At 35.1% G+C, this 20,658-nt stretch overlaps 1 protein-coding gene across 1 annotated transcript; it reads left to right on the top strand.

Annotated features, from left to right (window-relative positions):
• The first annotated feature begins 2,304 nt into the window (after window positions 1-2,304).
• LOC113046206 (SLAM family member 5-like) lies at window positions 2,305-19,800 on the top strand. Its single transcript, XM_026207146.1, has 5 exons — window positions 2,305-2,694; window positions 15,923-16,231; window positions 16,610-16,870; window positions 17,034-17,144; window positions 19,638-19,800. The coding sequence occupies exons 1-5, from the start codon at window positions 2,646-2,648 to the stop codon at window positions 19,748-19,750; spliced, it is 843 nt and encodes a 280-aa protein (XP_026062931.1). The 5' UTR covers window positions 2,305-2,645; the 3' UTR covers window positions 19,751-19,800.
• The last annotated feature ends 858 nt before the right edge of the window (window positions 19,801-20,658 follow it).

The following is a 20,658-nucleotide window of genomic DNA, read 5'->3' as shown; positions in this document are numbered from 1 at the left end:
AAGTGCCTTTTCTATATTAAGCACAAAACTATTATTTTATAGCAATGGTCTAACATTATGGATAAACTATTTGACATTAAAAACAATGTGAATATGACACCATGAGTCTATGCTCAGCAACGAGCCAAAGTAGCTCTTCTGATTGGCTGAAATTCTCTATTCTCTAAACAGTCCCGCCCACTACCTCTACAGATGCACAAATCACTTTTGAACCAAATATCTCGGTGCAAAAGGGAGAGCGCGAAACTTGTCACTTGAAAGCGAAAGACGGTGTTTGAGATTCATCGCAGAAGATTCAAGCAGATGTAGTTATGTACTTTGTGTTTGTGTTAGACAAATATACAAGACATTTCTGAGAAAATATTCTACAAGTGTGCAACTCTCATTTGATGAATTCACGTACTGATTTGTGGATGTTCAACATTTCTCCACGACTTCCCATTTCTTGATGCGGGCGTGTAAATGCGTTTTGCACCACATTCACTGCAGCAATTGTTTCAAAAATGTGAGCGTACGAGTTTCTAAATGTGTGATTTGTAGAAAAGGATTTGTGCACCTGCAATGAAGAATTTGAGAAGGTGTAACTGTTGTCTTGTGTTTGTGGGAGAGAAAACAATTCTACAGGTTTGCAACTCTTAAAACATTTCTCTCTGTGACTTCAAATTTACTGATAAACATGTGTGGCTTTTCTCTACAACTACAAATCGCACTGCCACAGGTGTTCAGTTGTTTTGAATCAAAAATAACTTCATAGAATCAGGTTCATCTTCAAATTCTTCATCAATCTGATTCAGTTACTTGTCACATAAATGTGTGTTCTGGGGACCTTACTTTCTAAAGCAAAGTCATTCTTTTGAGTGGGATATTCTCTATGATAGTAATGAAACTATTCTGATGGATTTTCCTCATATTGAACAGAACCGATACAAGACGTTATCGAGTCACACAGACTCTTTAAACATTTCTGATTTGTAGCTGATAAACCAAGTGAAATGATAGTGAAACAAGAGTTTGGTTGATAAGTCACTTTAATAGCCAAACAGCAGAAAAATTACAAATAAAATGCATGGTAAATGTATTTATAATTTGATTATATGACAGTTATCACCATAAATGAAATATGGTTGATTTTTAAATGGAATTTTATTGAGAAAATGTTCATATATTAAGTTATTTTCATAGTTTTTTGTTAACGAAATGCAGAATTTGCTTAAGTAGGGTTTTTATGAATTCTCTGAAGTATGTAATCCACTTTATTTTGTAAGTAAACTCTTTTCTTTGAATGTGCGAGACTTAAAGCTCAAGTGTATTAAACTGTAAACTATTTGCGAGACAAACCGATGTGTTTGTGACAGTACATTAAAATAATGAGCGAAACAACCAGCTTGAAATATCAAATATCAAACACCTTCATTAGGTGTAGAGAAAAAAATATATAAAAATAACTGGAAGCTAACGACCCAGAAGTCACACACTCAACTTACAATGGTCACTCTCTCTTTTATGTTTACTTTTTTTTTTCTGTATTAAAAAAACCCTTTTTCTGTATTAGCCAATCTACTGCATATTCAAAACATAATTTTTTTTACATCATTTTTATTCATTTTCAGTGTTTATGTAATATGTTTTTGTATTTTTTGATTAATAAAAAAGACTAGATGTGTTATATGTGAGTTTTATCTGCTGTCTTTAAAAATAACATGGTTAGATTCAATTTAAATCTTCTCAGATGAATTTGAAATGTGATTTTTATCATTGGAAACCATGACTTAATGTGCATATCAGGTTTAACTAATGAAAACAATTCTGTAAGTTTGAAACAGTCAAGGGTCAGATGATTTACACAGGAAGTCTGGTTTACCCTTTTGTTGTCTATGTTTTAGGCAGTAGGGCAATCTGGTGCTATAATAGTAGACTATCATACAACTGCACTGATGTGTCTGCTATTTCACAACAACTGTTAGTCACCAGAAGGATTGCAGGACTTGAACTGCTAGCAGAATACACTATAGAGTCCACACTTAAAATAATAATAAATCTATTATGTATACATATAGCTATAAATAGAACTGCTTATATGTGAAAAAATTGAGGTCTGATATCATTGTCGTGAATGAACGCTGAAGCTGCTCACTGTTATGAAGCGTTTTATTGTATAAGCATATTCACAAACTGAGCTGGTTAGGTTATGATTTTGAAGCTGTGTACACCTTTGCACAGTACTTGCATTTGGGGTCCTTTACGTATAGATGTTTTGTGAAGTGACTGACTACAAACAGGATGTGGATAGGTGTTAAAGAAGTGAGAGAGGGATGAATAATGAAGTGGAACACGACGCATAGACCCTGGGGAACAAAAACATTTTCATTTACCTAGTACAATGTTAAAATTATTTCATTTTGTTTTTGACTTTGTTCATTCACTCTTTGTTCACTCTTCTCCATTTTGACCTTGTGACTCTTTAGGGTGGAATTTCACATGAGCTCAAAAGTCAGCTATATTTACTTACACATTGCCTATACTTTTACGCTCATGATTAGTCACTGGATTAGTCATTGTCAGATGAAGCAGTAGTGTCTGACTACATTGGTTCATGTTTACTTCCTTCACTGAAAGACCCGTATCAGGCTTTTTTGTGAGCTTCAATGGAGTTAAGGCTGCTGCTGACCTTAGTTCTTTCTACGCACATCACAGGTACGAAATCTAATCATTTTACTAATGTGAATATGTCTTGGATTAAAGATTTCTTGTGGTGACGAATCACTAAATTAATGGGTAAAAGTTTTAAAATTCTCCTGAAATTAAAGTTTTAATTCCTAATGTTTGGTTACCAGTCTTTTTTTGACATTTATCCAATAATTTATTTTGGTTTCACTTCAAAACTGTTTCAATGAAATATTTCAAGTATTTTATGAGACTTGACTGATTTGTTACAACAAAATATAGTATTCAGAAAATTGACAACACCAGATCACACTGAACTGTGAGATTGTGGGATTCACAAAGATGGAAATCCCAGAAGACTTTGTGCTTGTGTAATCTGATGTCACCATTATGATTATGGTCAATGTTACTGTTGGATGGGAATCTGGACTTTTTGGTCTTGATCTTAGCCTTTAATGTTGTGTTCTTTACTTGTGTTCTTTTGTTTCTTTTACTGAAACAAATCTTGTTTATGCTACAAAACACATTAACTAAATTAAAATTCAGTTAAACTATTTAGATTGTGTCAACTGAATGATTGCTGTCCATGAAAACAACAAGCAAACAGCTACTATTTGTATTTTAATAATAGAAACAGCTGTTTTCTTGCAGTAATGACTCCATGTGTAACTACAGCAACCCAGTGAGCTGGAGGACTGACAGAGTGAATGTTAATGAACACTGCAGTGTTAATGAAGGTACATACTGTATCCACTCTGAGCTGTAAATACACTCACAGATGAGGAAACAGAACATCATTGAGAGAAAGCAACTTAATCTTAAATACTGTATGATGTGCAACTCTTCATTTTAAATCCCCAAAACTGGAGTCAAATTCATGTTCATGTAAACCTATTTCTGTGAAAAGTAGAGATTTGTACTCTCATCTTTCATGTGTATTAACAGGAAAACAAGCAGCATCTGTGTTTCCTCCGTGGGTTGTTGCTATTATTTTTCTATTCTCATTGGCGGCAGTGATCATCTACAGTATTTACAAAAGGAAAAAAGGTACAGAGCATCTAATCCTGCAGTTGTCTTATGAAACATCATAAATCATTTCAATAACACTTTACTACAATGCTTCAATCCTGCTATTGTATCATTTCAACAGCACTATTTCATATTGATTGTTAGTGGACCAACCAAGAGTAGGCTATTTCTTTATCTGAAATGAAAGGACATGCATCAAATCTCTCACAAATGTATGGATCAAATATTAGTGTCTTAGTGCTGTGCTTTTAAATTCATGTCAAACAGTCAAAGTGTGTCATTCTAAAGTAATGTACTGTAATTCATGAAGAGTTTTTTCCAAGAGCATATGACTGCAGTAAATACTGGAACTTCACTTCCCTAGTTTTTATTTTTACAGACAGACAAACTACTTTCAGTTTTTAAATGTGAACAGGGATTTTTGTTTGTTACAGTTTTCTCTCCATTGTAATAACATTTATTTTAGCCCTCCCTGTTTGATTTTAAATGGTCCTGTGGTGTGGCACTGTGTAATACACTAATTGTAATAATAAACTGCTTTGTATTTTTTTATAACAAAAGTCTGCCTCCCTAGCATTGATATATAGCTAAACCAGAACAGACCATGGAGAAATCTTCTGTGACTTGTTTTGTAAATATGAACTGAGATGCTTATGAGATGGGACAGATTTGACTTACTTTACCTAGCCTGAAAAAAAATTAAATGAGGTAGATGTTGTATTAAATTTAGTACCATAAAACACTATGTGCAGTAAGCGATTTCTGAGAAATACTGCTGATATTCCAAATCAATGCTAAAACACTGAACATACCATTACCCCAAGGACACACACCCTCCCTTAATTGTTACAGGGGCTGTTTCATAAAAAAAGTTTACCAAATAAGCCAGGCTTACTTAAGTTAGTCTGAATATTGTCACGGGGTGAAGAACCACTCGACAAGAGGTACGTGAAATCAAAAGCCCCGGAGGGTGGGTTTATTGAAAAGTGAAGGGTGCCTGGTGAAGTGTCCTGATCTGCTTTCCGCTGGTTGGTGCTCCCCGTGTGCTCTCCGTGCTCCTCTGTGCCAATCAAGGGGAAAGTGGGTGTCCAGACGTGCTCCAAAGGGTGTGGGCTGTCGGTCACTCGCTGCTTTCTGTGGGGATAGGAGAGAGGGGTTAGTCCAGCTTTGCGTTCTGTTTGAGAACCTCTTCTCAGTGCAACATGTGCTGCTTTTCAATGTGCTGGCTGATGGGGAGCAGCTGTGACCGATCAGCCGGTGACGAGGGCGTGCAGGTGTTTTGGTTTGGTTTCCAGGGCGACGCTGATTCCTCTGGGAGTGCTCGTCACAATATGTTGAACCAAAAAAAATGACAATAAGTCAGAATAACATATGAGCCTAGCTTATTCTATAAACTTGTTTTATAAATCAGGGTGTGATTGCTGACAACGTGACCACACAGCAAGGCGGTAACTAAACCACACACACTGACATGCATCTTTTTCTTTCATCTGTTTACATGCTATTTTGGTTGTTCTTTTAGTATATTTCGTAATTAAAACATTTCAGTTGCAGATCACCCTATATATATATTTCATAATAAAGACAGACACAGCTTTGGTTCATTTTTACCACTTTATTTCTAATTTACACTTTTACCATACACGACTAGTTTGGGTGCACACTTTCTAGTTATGAGTGGTATATTGTGTTAACAGTTATTTCTTTTGAGTTTAAGTTACCTATGCGTGGAAGGCAGAGGTTTGACGCTGTCTGGGCAAAGCGCTGCACTTCAGTGGAGGTCCATTCTAATAAAGGACCGGCTGGCGCCAGTGGCCGCCATTTTGTTCCAGTGGTTGAGCCCATGTTGCAGATTAGCTGGGGGGATGTAGGGTTGTTTATTTGTTTGTTTTATTTGTTTATTTTTGTTTTAATTTTTTGTGTATATAATTTGTTTATGACCCATGTCTTTATTTTTTTGTGACTGAATTATAGTATTCATTCTAATTGGATTTAATTAGGGTTTTGTTTTTTCGGTGTGTGTAATGGACTAGTCCTTTGTGTATATAAGTTTCCCGTAATTCATTTAATAAATTACTTTTTGGTTGGAAATCCTGTGTTCTTTGCCCTTGACTGCTTGGTCCCTCACACAGGGTCCTGCTGTTCTGTCAAATTTGTTGCTACCACCCATTAACAGAACCATGCCCTTACAGCAGCGTTGGGGAACGTTGATCCTGAAGAGCCACAGTCCTGCAGTTTAGCTTCAATCCTGAAAAGAAAGAAAAAACTACCTGTATCCTGAAGACCTTGATTATCTGCGGTTTTAAAAATAACTGCGTTTGTGTGGACAGGGGTTGGAGTTAAACTCTGAAAGGACACCGGCCCTCCAGGATCAAAGTTCCCCATCCCTAAAAATACAACATTGGTAGCACAATCCAACAGTAGCATTTGTTAGAACACTGGACCCAAAACGACAAGAGTTCATTTTACACTTAAAAGCAACAGTTCAATGTTAGTCGAAAGACCACCAGCTCCAGACAAACAACGCCTGTTTAAATTGTTCTGATACTTCAGTTAACATTACAACAATTGCATATCATGTTCTGTGAAACATCGCAAATCAAATGTTACTCACGTGTCGAGCAGAACCGAAGCAACCTCGGCATCCTTTGTCAGGACTTCCCGACCTCGTCGCTCCACTGCTGGGAAGTTTTTCCAGTATAGAGTCCTGCTCCTAGCTCCTGTCTGATCATAACCCATCTTTTTCCAGTGTCAGTCTTCTGATATTTTTTTCTTTTTGTAATGTCTCACTCTCAACCTTCTACAGTGTTTCTACAAATCTCCCACTTGCTCTCTCTTTCTCCTCCCCATCATGAGCGGAATCGACGATTGGCTACAAGTGTGTTATGGTGCTCAGTGATCCATCCGATCCAGGGCCGTCGCTAGTGGGGTGAAAGGTAGTGACGATTATAGGGACCCACGGCTGAGGTAGGTCCCCCAACGATCTCAACTGACTGGCTGAGGCCAGCCTAAAAATACGTTTAAGACAGTTGATGGGGCACTGTTGCATGTCGTGATGAAAGCTTATCATTTTCACGTGTTTTAAGCTTTGCCAATTTAAACATTCAAAAAGTTGAAAGCATTCAAACACAAGACACGGAAAAGCTGAACAGAGTGGCTGGTTAATGGTGCGCTCTGTTCGGAGCGCAATCAGAGAGCCGCGTCTCACGAACAGCAACACCGAACCCGAGCTCTCCTTCGCATCCTCCTGCATCTGAACAAATGAATACAAATCGCAGATTAAACATGCAAACAGAAAAAGATATGAAGGAACCCAATTCAGTACCGGCGGGCAGTGTTCTGTGTCAGCTGGAATGAAGACAAAATAAACATCAAATAACTCTTTTATGTAATAACGCATTTATGAAGGTATCTGCCCAAACACAGAGACACTCAATCATTCAGAGTACAAATCAACATCTCTCAAAATAGCTCACTTTGGTTTAATAAATCTAGTCTAACAAGCTCAACTAAACTGACAACTGTAATCTTATTGTGTCTTATTTTCCAGAGAATAAATTAAACAATGACCAGAGTGTGTCATCTCTCCTGTGGCCAGTTGTTGGTTCAGTGGCATTGTGAATTTTGAGTCTTTTAGTCTTTCTGTACTTCAAGTATAAAAAAGGTGTGTCCATGTTGCCTCATTCTCTATGAAAAAACTGATCTCTGTGTTCATCAGTTTAATCAATTAAGTACTTTACTGCTTTTGTAAAGTCATAAAAAAGAAAGATGAAAATTTATGGTATTTTTTTCTCTCTTTTAGAGAGCACTGAAACCAAAACAATACATACAAATACCCAATCATTACAGAAATAGTTGTACATATATCCTCCCGTATTATTATGACTTTGTCACTTTCACTTTAAATTGTAAAACTGTACAACATTGTCTTCATTTATGAAATGGTTTACACTACACCTGCTGTACTCAACTGAGTACATGAGGAAAGCCCCAGATGCAGAACTTTCATAATACTAAAATAACTCAGTTTAGAGCAGTTTGTAATTAACAGCCATATATATATATATATATATATATATATATATATATATATATATATATATATATATATATATTTTTTTTTTATTTGATAAGTCTTGATGCTGATATGTCGCTGTACATTCTAAACCTCACAGGTGCTCAGGAGGAGGTAGAAGGTAATACAGTCTATGCTCAAGTTGAGGTAAGCTTCAAACTACTGTTCATCACTAAGCTCTCAGACATCATGTGTATGCAGTGTAGTTCTTATTAATCATGTTCAATATAATTCATAATAATATGGGAGGATATGTCATGTACATCTATTTCTGTAATGATTGGTTATTTGTATGTATTAATGTTTTGGTTTCAGTAACACAACGCTTCCATCTATAAATCAGCGGTTCCCAAACGATTCAAACGTACAGTATTGTTCAAAATAATAGCAGTACAATGTGACTAACCAGAATAATCAAGGTTTTTCGTATATTTTTTTATTGCTACGTGGCAAACAAGTTACCAGTAGGTTCAGTAGATTCTCAGAAAACAAATGAGACCCAGCATTCATGATATGCACGCTCTTAAGGCTGTGCAATTGGGCAATTAGTTGAATTAGTTGAAAGGGGTGTGTTCAAAAAAATAGCAGTGTGGCATTCAATCACTGAGGTCATCAATTTTGTGAAGAAACAGGTGTGAATCAGGTGGCCCCTATTTAAGGATGAAGCCAACACTTGTTGAACATGCATTTGAAAGCTGAGGAAAATGGGTCGTTCAAGACATTGTTCAGAAGAACAGCGTACTTTGATTAAAAAGTTGATTAGAGAGGGCAAAACCTATAAAGAGGTGCAAAAAATGATAGGCTGTTCAGCTAAAATGATCTCTAATGCCTTAAAATGGAGAGCAAAACCAGAGAGACGTGGAAGAAAACGGAAGACAACCATCAAAATGGATAGAAGAATAACCAGAATGGCAAAGGCTCAGCCAATGATCACCTCCAGGATGATCAAAGACAGTCTGGAGTTACCTGTAAGTACTGTGACAGTTAGAAGACGTCTGTGTGAAGCTAATCTATTTTCAAGAATCCCCCGCAAAGTCCCTCTGTTAAAAAAAGGCATGTGCAGAAGAGGTTACAATTTGCCAAAGAACACATCAACTGGCCTAAAGAGAAATGGAGGAACATTTTGTGGACTGATGAGAGTAAAATTGTTCTTTTTGGGTCCAAGGGCCATAGGCAGTTTGTGAGACGACCCCCAAACTCTGAATTCAAGCCACAGTACACAGTGAAGACAGTGAAGCATGGAGGTGCAAGCATCATGATATGGGCATGTTTCTCCTACTATGGTGTTGGGCCTATTTATCGCATACCAGGGATCATGGATCAGTTTGCATATGTTAAAATACTTGAAGAGGTCATGTTGCCCTATGCTGAAGAGGACATGCCCTTGAAATGGTTGTTTCAACAAGACAATGACCCAAAACACACTAGTAAACGGGCAAAGTCTTGGTTCCAAACCAACAAAATTAATGTTATGGAGTGGCCAGCCCAATCTCCAGACCTTAATCCAATTGAGAACTTGTGGGGTGATATCAAAAATGCTGTTTCTGAAGCAAAACCAAGAAATGTGAATGAATTGTGGAATGTTGTTAAAAAATCATGGAGTGGAATAACAGCTGAGAGGTGCCACAAGTTGGTTGACTCCATGCCACCCAGATGTCAAGCAGTTTTAAAAAACTGTGGTCATACAACTAAATATTAGTTTAGTGATTCACAGGATTGCTAAATCCCAGAAAAAAAAAATGTTTGTACAAAATAGTTTTGAGTTTGTACAGTCAAAGGTAGACACTGCTATTTTTTTGAACACACCCCTTTCAACTAATTGCCCAATTGCACAGCCTTAAGAGCGTGCATATCATGAATGCTGGGTCTTGTTTGTTTTCTGACAATCTACTGAACCTACTGGTAACTTGTTTGCCACGTAGCAATAAAAAATATACTAAAAACCTTGATTATTCTGGTTAGTCACATTGTACTGCTATTATTTTGAACAATACTGTATATCTTCATGTTATCTTTAACAGTATATCAAACATAAACATATCATCTAAATAAAAGGACATTATTGAAAAAAAGAACTTGTCTCAGTATGATGAACAACTTGTTAATCTAAAGAAAGATTTTTTCCACTTCAAAAAACCTTTAGCACAATGCACAGGTTGTATCAATGTTAAAGGATGAAACCATAGACACCTATAAAGTGTTGTAGATATTTAGATATTTAGAATTTTTTTCTCAATGAGGGATTAAAAAAAACAAATGATCCGGAACGGGAAATGATCGACCCATCACAGTCTACTGGACAGTAGGACAACACAAAAAACCTACAATCCCCCCTGAAACAGACCATACAGTTTATTCAGAGGTGCACAAACAACCAAATGAGAACCTATCTGCCATTTCAGCCGATGACACTTAAAATGAAACTGGCTATGTGTCATAGGGAAGTTGTCGAAGGACTTGATCTCAAAATGGCTTCCTTTGTCACATGCCGCATGTTTTGTATTTCTTGTGGTTAACTTTACCGCTGTACTTTACAGTGACTTTTAAATTGCATTTTGCCCCATTCTGTTCTCGTTTCCAGTCATGATTGTAGTTTCTTTGCAGTAGTTTTGATCATGTTACAGACTCTTACTATTCTCTGTCATATCTTTAAATGGTTAAAAAAAGGGGTATGCAGTTCTATTTTTCAGTCAAAGTTGTTGTCTTCTCTAGCATTTGTTTAATATATTCATTTCAGACTTCCACAACCAAGCTGTCTTAATATTTTTGTGTGTATTTTGAACTTTTTTGTGTGAACTCTGAATTTGATATTGTTACACAGAACATATAACCATCTAAAAAAATAAAAGTGATCAATATTAATGGAAGTGAAAAAGCCTGTGACAACTAACCCCGGTCGGCTCCACATGAAAATGAGCAAACACTGAAGTTATAATACTGACCTCACCTCCCGTGTTATATTTAGCAAGTAGACATTTGAATTCAAACATATCCAGTACAAACATGACTTATACCTCAAGTATTACTTGTAGAGTTGCCAAATTACAAGTCTTTTCAGTCTGACTGAAAGCAACTACATGGCGACATTTAATCTTATTTCCGACCATATGTTTCTGGTCCAGTCGTCCATTTATTTATTTATTTAAAATCGTATTTCAATTGTGCTTCTGTTGATTCTTGGCTTAGTCTTGGAGATATCTTTACCTGAGAAAACACTGATGAAGCTTATAGAGACACACACATTACACAGACAATAATACATTTATACACAAATTAAGAATCAATTCCCACAAAGTAAGAATTTGTTCCCTTGTTTTCAAAACTAATTTCCTTCATTTTAGATAATCATGGCCACAGATTAAGAATTTGTATGCACTATTTTTTCCTTGCTTTTATAATGTTAATTTGTTCCCTTGTTTTGATTTAATTAAAACAAGGGAACAAATAAATGAAATATGACCAGTCATAAATCATGACTTAATGTACAAACTGAAAGAGGTTTAACAACTTTTATTGGACCAGCCATGAGTCAGGAACTGAAATCAGGAAGTCAGATATCTGTAAGCAGCAATGTTTTAGACAACAGTGCAAACCAATCCCCAAATAGCATCATAGCGCCTCACTGATATATCTGTCATTTCACAGCAGCTGTTAGACTGTCATCTAATGGGGACCTGTTCATCAACTTCCAGTGCAGGGGTCAAACTGTTTTGTGTAATAAGAAAAAATCTAAAGCTGTCTCTCTACTCACAGTGGTGGTTTTTAATTTGAACTGGCACTAAAGCTAAGGGGAAATGATACAGAGATTTTTCTGTGTTTATAAAGGTGAAGTCACATTACTAACATAGCTATTTAACTTCCTTCATTGTTTCATGGACAGAATCATTGTTTGCATGTTTTGTTTGCTTTTATGTCATTTGGGCTGCTACTGTCATTTGTTCTTCTTACATGCAACAAATGTAAAAATTCCTATGATACATATTTAATTTATGATTTATTTTGGAGACAATCAGTAAAGTGAAGGGCAGTTTTATTCTCTGTGAAATATACATTTTTAATTCTTAATGTTTAGTTTACTCAATCTGTGTATGTGACCTTAAACGTTTTAATACAGATGAAGCAGAAGCTCCTGTCCTGACTGTAAACTCAAACTGGTCCATCACGAACCCTGTACCTGTACATGTAATGGAAGTAACATTACCGTCAGCTTTATCTATGATAGTAGTAGCTGTTCTCCAGAGGAAGTGACATCGTCTGATCACTACACCCTAAGACTGATCTGCAGTAATGACTCCATTGTGTGTAACTACAGCAACCCAGTGAGCTTGAAGACTGACACAGTGAATGTTAATGAACACTGCAGTGTTAATGAAGGTACATACTGTATCCGCTCTGAGCTGTAAATACACTCACAGATGAGGAAACAGAACATCAATGAACACTGGGAAAGCTGATGGTTTTTTTTGTCTCATCTTTCACATCTACAAGTACTTCCAGTGTGAGAAGCATCTCTGCATCTTTTGCCTATTGATAAAGTCTGTTGTTAAGTGTCTGTTTCTGTTTCTAAAAGAAATAAGTTGATTCTGAGAATCTAAGTGTTTTTTTGTTTGTTTGTTTGTTTTACTCTCCTACATTTTTCTAAACTCATCAAATTCTAAATCAAGGTTCAAACAATTAATATTATATTAAGGTGTGCATTCTACAATCTAATCATGTAGTTACAGCCCATCAACCAACATTAGCGCACCACCTTCAAACAGACTTACACTGAGACACTAGATCTCTGCCTCGTCTAAATTTATGGCCAGGACCCGCAGAACTTTTCTCTCAGGTAAGGTGCTTTGGATAAAATAATCTGCCAAATGGATTAATGTAAATATACTGTTCAAACTATAAAACAAAATGCTGTGGCACATGTGCTTGTGAAAACCTTAACGGATGTGACAGCAGCTGACCGACACCCAGCCACCAAAACAACCACTAATTAAAAGTAGAAAAAAAAGCCCCTAAAAGTGAAGTAAGTTCTGAGAAAAGATCGATCATCTTTAGTTGATGAGATGTGGCCTGACACTGTGTATTTTGTGAGGTTTAAGTCTGCAAGTATGTGGTGATAACATACCACGTGTTTAATTTCCACAGTAGTTTCTGTTTTCATCTATGAGGATATTCCCATTCCTCATCCTTCATTCATTCTGATCAACGTTTGTTTCTTTAGTGAAGTGGTAAACTCACACACACTGCTGAGGGGGAGTAGGAAGTGTCTCAACCAACTGAGCACCAGAAAGTTTGGTTCTGTTTTTTCAATGCTTATGTTTCCGCCACAGTCAGAGCTAGCTAAATTTGATTCTTGTGACACCTCACTGTTTCCAAGCAACAGAGGTTCCTCTTTATAGCCCTTTGTCCTTTGTGGTTCTGTATGCACCTTGATATTTGTGTCAAAATGTTTAGTGTGTAAAACATGTCAGAAAGTGTATTTTGCTGAATTCAGAAGTTCTTGCGCTTTTGCTGTGAGAAAGGAAGGATGTGGTGCAAAGTTGAAGTGAGAAGTTGTTGTATGCAACACTCTTTTTCTTTAAAGGTGTGTAAAAGTTAATTAAACATTTTTCGTTTGGTGTGGATACATGCAAACACCTGCACATTAATAATGAGATAGAGAGATGTTACTGAAATGTGTTTCTACAGTTGAGTTCCCATTATTTTGTTTAATTTCTGATTAAAAGCTAGAACTTCTGAAGGTTCAGCAGGAAATTGTTTTTTTCTGTCAGTTCTGTCAGTCTACTAGGAAGTCAATGTGGCGGCAGTCATTTTGAGTTTTGTTTCTTTTTAATAAGTTTTGTTTCTTTCTTAGGAGAATGTCAGCGAATCTTTTATTACTTCTTTTTCTTCTGACCTCCAAAACAGGTAAAAAATAATAATAAAAATAATAATTTTATATATATATATATATATATATATATATATATATATATATATATATATACACACACACACACACACACACACACACACACACACATATATATATATATATATATATATATATATATGTTCATTATACAAATGATTGATTATTAATGGTTATTGTGACAGTGAGGACCACCAAAATCATGCTTCATATTTCACAAAGCATTTACTGAAATACTCTCTATAGGATACTACTTTATAAAATAATTTAGTCTACTCTGTTTTTGATGAATATCAGCTTTTAATTTGTTAAAATGTTCTGAAAGAAACATACTCATACAATCAATTTTTCTTTTTAAAGTTACTAAAACAGCTGTTTAAAACCTTGATTTTTACTTTCTATTTTTATAAAAGCGCTAATGCTAACATCTGTTAATATTTTTGTTAGAGTATGGAGATGATCTTTTCCTGATGTGACCGTAGTTTCGCATACCTTTTTTTCACCTCCGTTCAAGCAGAATAAAAAATGTCATAATTATTCATAGCTGTGGTGAGTTTTGTGTAAGTGTGAAGTCATAATCAAACTTTTTGGCAGTGTCTGATCACAAAACTCACCATTAACGTATTATCATAAAGCATGTAATTACAGGATAGCTGCTTACTGAGCCATATCTCAGTGTATCTTGTAAGTAGGAGATGTAAAATGAGTCTAATCATAAGTAATACAACTAGTGGTGGGCATAGATTATTTTTTTAATCTAGATTAATCTCACTGTGATCTTGAAATTAATCTAGATTAATCTAAATTAAAATGGCTCATTCGAATTCTGCCGAAGGCATTCAGAATATGTGTGTTACCCAAATAAAATTGACAAACAGTAAGTCTTTGAGAAGGGGTTTATCAAACGCGTCCTGTGTGAAAGCACATCGAGTCCGTGCTGCACCACATACGTAACGCACACGGACTGCATACGCACTGCAGATGGAGTATGTGTGAAACAGGCGTGAGCAGGGCCATAGCTGGGGTCAGCGGAGACCCAGTGAAGGTTGTACCAGTGGGCCCTGTTTGAAATGGTTTAATTTGTATGTTGGTTTATTTTTATTTATTTGTGCTATTTACACAATGTTTAAGGTTTTTTCAAGTTTGTAGGTGTCAAGGTACAGAAACCAAATAATTAAATGTAAAATAGCACTGGATAGTCTTCAATGTAAAAATGAAATATACAATCAAACCTACATTTATTCACCAGTTATTAACCAGCTACTCTTAAGCTTTTCCACGTCTTGTTAATGTTTAAATCGACAAGCGGTAAGGCTTAAAAACACGTGAAAAAGATCAGCTTTCATGACGATGCGCAGCAGTCAACTGTCCTGAGCATCTTTTCAGGCTGGCCTCAGCCAGTAGGTTATATAAAATATCAAGGTGAAAGTCATCATATCTTGCTTAGTATAGACCCTGCTCCCAACCCAACTTTGAGAATAGATTAACGGCTATATTTTTTTATCGCCCGATAAGAGTCCCAAATTAACGCAGCACGTTAACGCCGATAACGGCCCAATAAAATACAACACTAACTCATATTATCATAATCCTTTGTAATCAGAACGTCTTACCATATGTCGGTGGATTGTAGTTTCCAATAAATGGACATCTGATATGATCTGAAACAGACCTTAGGTAGTTAGCTCTATAAAGCCATCAATAAAGTGGACCAAAACACAGTCACAAAAATGAACTAAAGATTATTGTTTAAACATAAAGCAGCAATTACCTGAATTACTGTCATTTGTGTTTGTGCTCCTTATTGGATTTTTACTTTTTTGTTTATGACTTTTTTTGAGGGTGTTTAAATACATCCATTACAAACAATAAGAGAATATAACAGATTTTGTACTTATTTAGAAACTTGTCTTAATTAAAGTTCTATGACATTGAAAATGTGCATTTGAACATATTTCCCCACTCCTTTGCAGACTATGAGTTAAATTCTACATTTTGAGTACTCTGCTTTTGTTATTTGATAAATGCATTAAAGCTGATGCATATTTTAACAAAATATTAGTCTTTTTTTCACAAATCAGGGCTATTTTATTTTATTTCACAATACAACAACTGCATTAATATTAATATCAAAATCTCAAACATTAATATTCTTGATCATTCCCATTTCAGAAAGAAAAGTACAATCGGTGTTGTGTGTTCAGTTCACCAGCTGCACTCAGAAAACATCTATCTTTCTCTCTCCTCAGGGTTCAGTGCTGAGATCTCTGTGTTTGTGCAGACAGGAGATTCTGTTCAACTGGATATACAGACACAACAACTACCAGAGTTTGATCTTTTAGCCTGGACGAATAATAAATCAGAGGCTATAGTTAGATACAACAGTGATTCCAAAAGAGTAAGACCTCACGATTCCTACAAGGACAGAGTGGTTTTCAATGATAAAACCTTCTCTCTGACTCTGAAGAACATGCAGAAGAATGACAGTGGACTCTACACAGCAAGAACAACTGGATTAATAACCACAGATTTGGTCTCATACAGAGTATCTGTTATAGGTGAGTGTGATTTTGCTTTATTTGTTCAGCTCATACAGTAAGACTTAATTATGTTGATGTATTTACTCTGTATTATATATCTCAAGTGGTGAATTTAATCCAATTTTCCAATAATGCTTTACACACAGATGATGTAAAGCATGTGATGTTATATGTGGTAAAATAAAGTTTTGGTATTAGTTTATCCCCTATCAGATTAAAGACAAAAGCACTGCTGTGATTAATCATACACCAAGATTACAGGCAACTTCTTAATGTACAATCAAATGAATACAAACAGAAACTCTGAATAAGATTAAATTTGATGATGTATTATTGTTTTAAAAAACAGGTGATCAACTAATCTGATGTATCTTTGTGGAATATATATTCTGTCAGATTCTGTGAAGGCTCCTGTCCTGACTGTGAACTCAAACTGGTCCAGCAGTGACTCCTGTACTGTGAACTTCACATGCAGAGCTCATGAGCTCATGATTAACTCCAGCTATCAGAACAACAGATGCTCTCCACAGGAAGTGACATCACATATCAACACTCTCATCCTGGACTGCAGCAAGAAATACATCATCTGTAACCATAGCAACCCTGTCAGCTGGAAACAAGACAGAATAAACATTACACAGCTCTGTGAGGATAAAGGTACCCCCCCCCACCACCACCACACAAACACATTTTAACATTAACTGTCAACTCAAATATCTCATTTTGGTTTACCAAATCTATTCTAACTGCTGAAATGTAAAGTAAACTCAGGAAACTGCTGTCAACTGTAGTTCTTAATTATATACATCTCATTTCCCAGATAAAAACTTGAAGAGTATCCATTCACCTACCCTGGGGAAAGCATTTGGTTCATTGTGCATTGTTTTGATATTTTTTATTTTAATCGTTCTGTACTTCAAGTGTAAAAAAGGTATGTCCATTTTGGCTCCCATACATTCTCTTTGAAAAACTGATTTCTGTTCATCAATTTGATCAGTTAAATACTTTACTGCTTTTGTAAAATTATTAAAAAGAACAATGGTGATATTTCTTCAGTTTTAGTTAACTAATCTTTAAGAACACTATTCATCTTAAAATACGGTACATAAAATTTTTTACAGATTATAGCTTACTTTTTATCAATATTCACCTCAACACAAACCCAACATGTTCAGGTTTAAATCTCACAATGTTTTGTAACTACGATGAGGACAGAAACATATTTGTTCTTTGCTGGTGCCAAAAAAATGAAGAATAAACAATCATTAAAGAATACTGAGAATAAGTTGTAAAAGCAAAACAAATGCAACACAAAACTAATGTAACTAATGTAATTCTTATCTTAATTTCTAATGGAAATGGTTTAGACTACACCTTCTGTTTTCAACTAAGTACACGAGGAAAGCCTCAGATGCCGAAGTACACAATACAAAAGAAACTCAGTTTAGAGCAGTTCGGAATCAGCCAATATAAAAAATATCATCTGTACTTACTAAACCGCATGGGTTAATATCACCAGTGCCATTCAACCCTCTGAATACTCACGCATTCTGGTCTTAATTTCTCATTTGCTTTATGTCATGTCATAAATAGTAGACACTTATATATTACTATATATTAGTTGAGCTCCCACACATTTTGTTTTAGATAATTATGCAAATTATTTTCTGAAAGTTACAATGTCCCTTTTGATTATTTGTTTGCTTTCAAATTATAAAAGATTGTATGTAAAACCTGTGTTTTTAAAGAAACTCATACAACTTGCACATGTATTTTTTCTTATTTGGAAAACTGATATTTGGATGCAGTTTTTTTATTTGCATTATATTGCTCCCACACCTAGCTATTGAGCACACTGCATTATATAGATATGATTCAATTGTAATTTTAATTATTAATTTAAAATATCAAGATGATGGGGTGGACACATGATGCAGCACACACAAAGCATAATAAAATATTGCAATGAAACAGTTATTCAACTTAGGGACAAAATAAATCTTATAATAATAAATAATTGAATTACTGTCTCAATCATGAAGTAGTACAATAGCATTTTATTCAATTATAAAAACAAAGTAGCAAACAGTCATTTTTGATAAATTCAGCAGATTTTATCAATGCAGCATACACAGCTTGTTCATGAAGCCTAAAAAAAAGTGTATGCACATACTAACTATTACTCATTGACAGAACATTATACAGTAAACTAAATCATATTTCCAATTAATTTTATTTTATAGCAATATTAACTACAAATTAATGCTACCACCCTGTCATGTGTAGATCCACCCTATCAAGATTAAGTTGGTTCACCTAAAAATGAAAATTATGTAATTGATAATTTACCCTCATGTTGTTCCAAACCCGTGAGACCTCTGTTTATCTTTGGAACACAGTTTAAGATATTTTAGATTTAGTCCGAGAGCTCTCAGTCCCTTCATTGAAACTGTGTGTATGGCATACTGCCCATGTCCAGAAAGATAAGAAAAACATCAGTAGTCCATGTGACTTAAGCTGTTACTCCGGGATATTGGTTTGTTTGAACTCAGAGGGAGTGTCAGCCACATACAAAAAGTTAACAGCTTAAGTCATTTGAGGACTAATGTATTTTGGAGACGCGAACCGTTTAAAACGATTCAGTTCGATTTGGTGAACTGGTTCAAAAAGATCTGGTTACATCGAAATGATTCATTCGTGAACCGGATATGACAAACTGCTTTGTTTTGAACTCTCTCACAACAGACACGAAAGAGAAGACAATGCTGAATAAAGTTGTAGTTTTTGCTATTTTTAGACCAAAATGTATTTTCGATGCTTCAAAAAATTCTAACCGACCCTCTGATGTCACATGGACTACTTTGATGATGTTTTTCTTACCTTTCTGGACATGGACAGTATACCGTACACACAGCTTCAATGGAGGGACTGAGAGCTCTCGGACTAAATCTAAAATATCTTAAACTCTGTTCCAAAGATAAACAAAGTGGACAACTTTTTTATTAAATAAAAATATTGTTTTTATTACCAAATGATAAATACACTCAAATTGAGTAATCTCTTATTTAATAAAATATTAACAGGAGAACAACATTTTTAAATTGTTTTATTTGACTACATTCTAAAATATATTTCGATTTTAGAATATATTCGAAAATGTATTGAAAGAGCCAAGCAATGCTTTGGTATGAATAGAAAAACTTAGCCTAATATAACACACCCTTTCATAGTCATTTTTAAGTTATTATGGTAAATGAGTTATTTATGTACAGGACACTAAAAGGCACCCTACAGTGATATTGACCGGCATGCTAAATTGAATTGAATAAAATAAATATTTTTTTTCGATGCATATATAAATATATTCTTTATTATTTGAGAAGTATTGATGTTGATATACTGCTGTACATTGTAAACCTCACAGGTTCTCAGGAGGAGGTAGAAGGTAATACAGTCTATGCTCAAGTTGAGGTAAGCTTCAAACTACTGTTCATCATTAGCTTGCAGACATCATTGATATGTTGTCATGTGGTATAGTTCTATGTTAGACATCAAAAACATTCATCTACACAAATCAGTGGCTCCCCAAAATTAAAAAAAAATATATATCTGCTGACATGTGATGATTATTATCACAGCTGAAAACATTTAGACACATTATTATAGACGCTTATTTAATAATTAAACCGTCTCAAGAAAACAATATGACCAATCCCAAATAAATCCTTCTGCAACTAAAACCAATTATTTTAACTGATTAAAGTTTACTTTTTGTCACCAGCAAAGATAATCAATTTGTTTGTCATTAATGTGATAAGAGTCATGCAGGCTCTCAGTGAAAACAATTAGCCTAAAAAATAAATAGTAGTTGTTAAAGTAGTACAATAGCATTTCACTCAATTATAAAAGCATAGTAAACAGTCATTTTGTTTAAACATTTTAGGCTCAAGAAATGCAGAAACTCAACAGTGACTGCAATCCTTATGACATTCCAGACAAGGTGAGAATAATCTAGTTAATCGTTAACAGGTTATGATTTCATAAAATGCTTGTTGTATATACTGTAGGTTTGTGAATGTTTTATTAAACTCTTTAGTTTAGTACTTTTTCAGCTAAACATAAGCGTTTCAGGAATGCATTTTAAAAATACTTCTTCTATATGTATTTCATTAGGTTCAAGCCGAGACACAAGAAGAAATGGCAGATAAACAACCCAGCACAACCTACTGCACAGTAGGACAACACCAAAAAACCACCAGTCCACCCTGAAACAGACCACACAATTTATTCAGCAGTGTTCAAACAACAAAACAAGAAACCACCTGTCAAATCCACCAGTGACACTTAAAATAAAACTGGTGGCCATTTCTCACATGAAGAAGGTATCACAAGATCTGATCCCAAAATGTCATTTCTACTATCTTTGTCATTTCTTTATGTGGAAG

The sequence above is a fragment of the Carassius auratus genome, chromosome 27 (genome assembly GCF_003368295.1).
Source record: "Carassius auratus strain Wakin chromosome 27, ASM336829v1, whole genome shotgun sequence".
Lineage (NCBI taxonomy): Eukaryota > Metazoa > Chordata > Actinopteri > Cypriniformes > Cyprinidae > Carassius > Carassius auratus.
The sequence above is the reverse complement of the archived record's forward strand: the minus strand, read 5'-3'. Positions and strand labels throughout refer to the sequence as shown.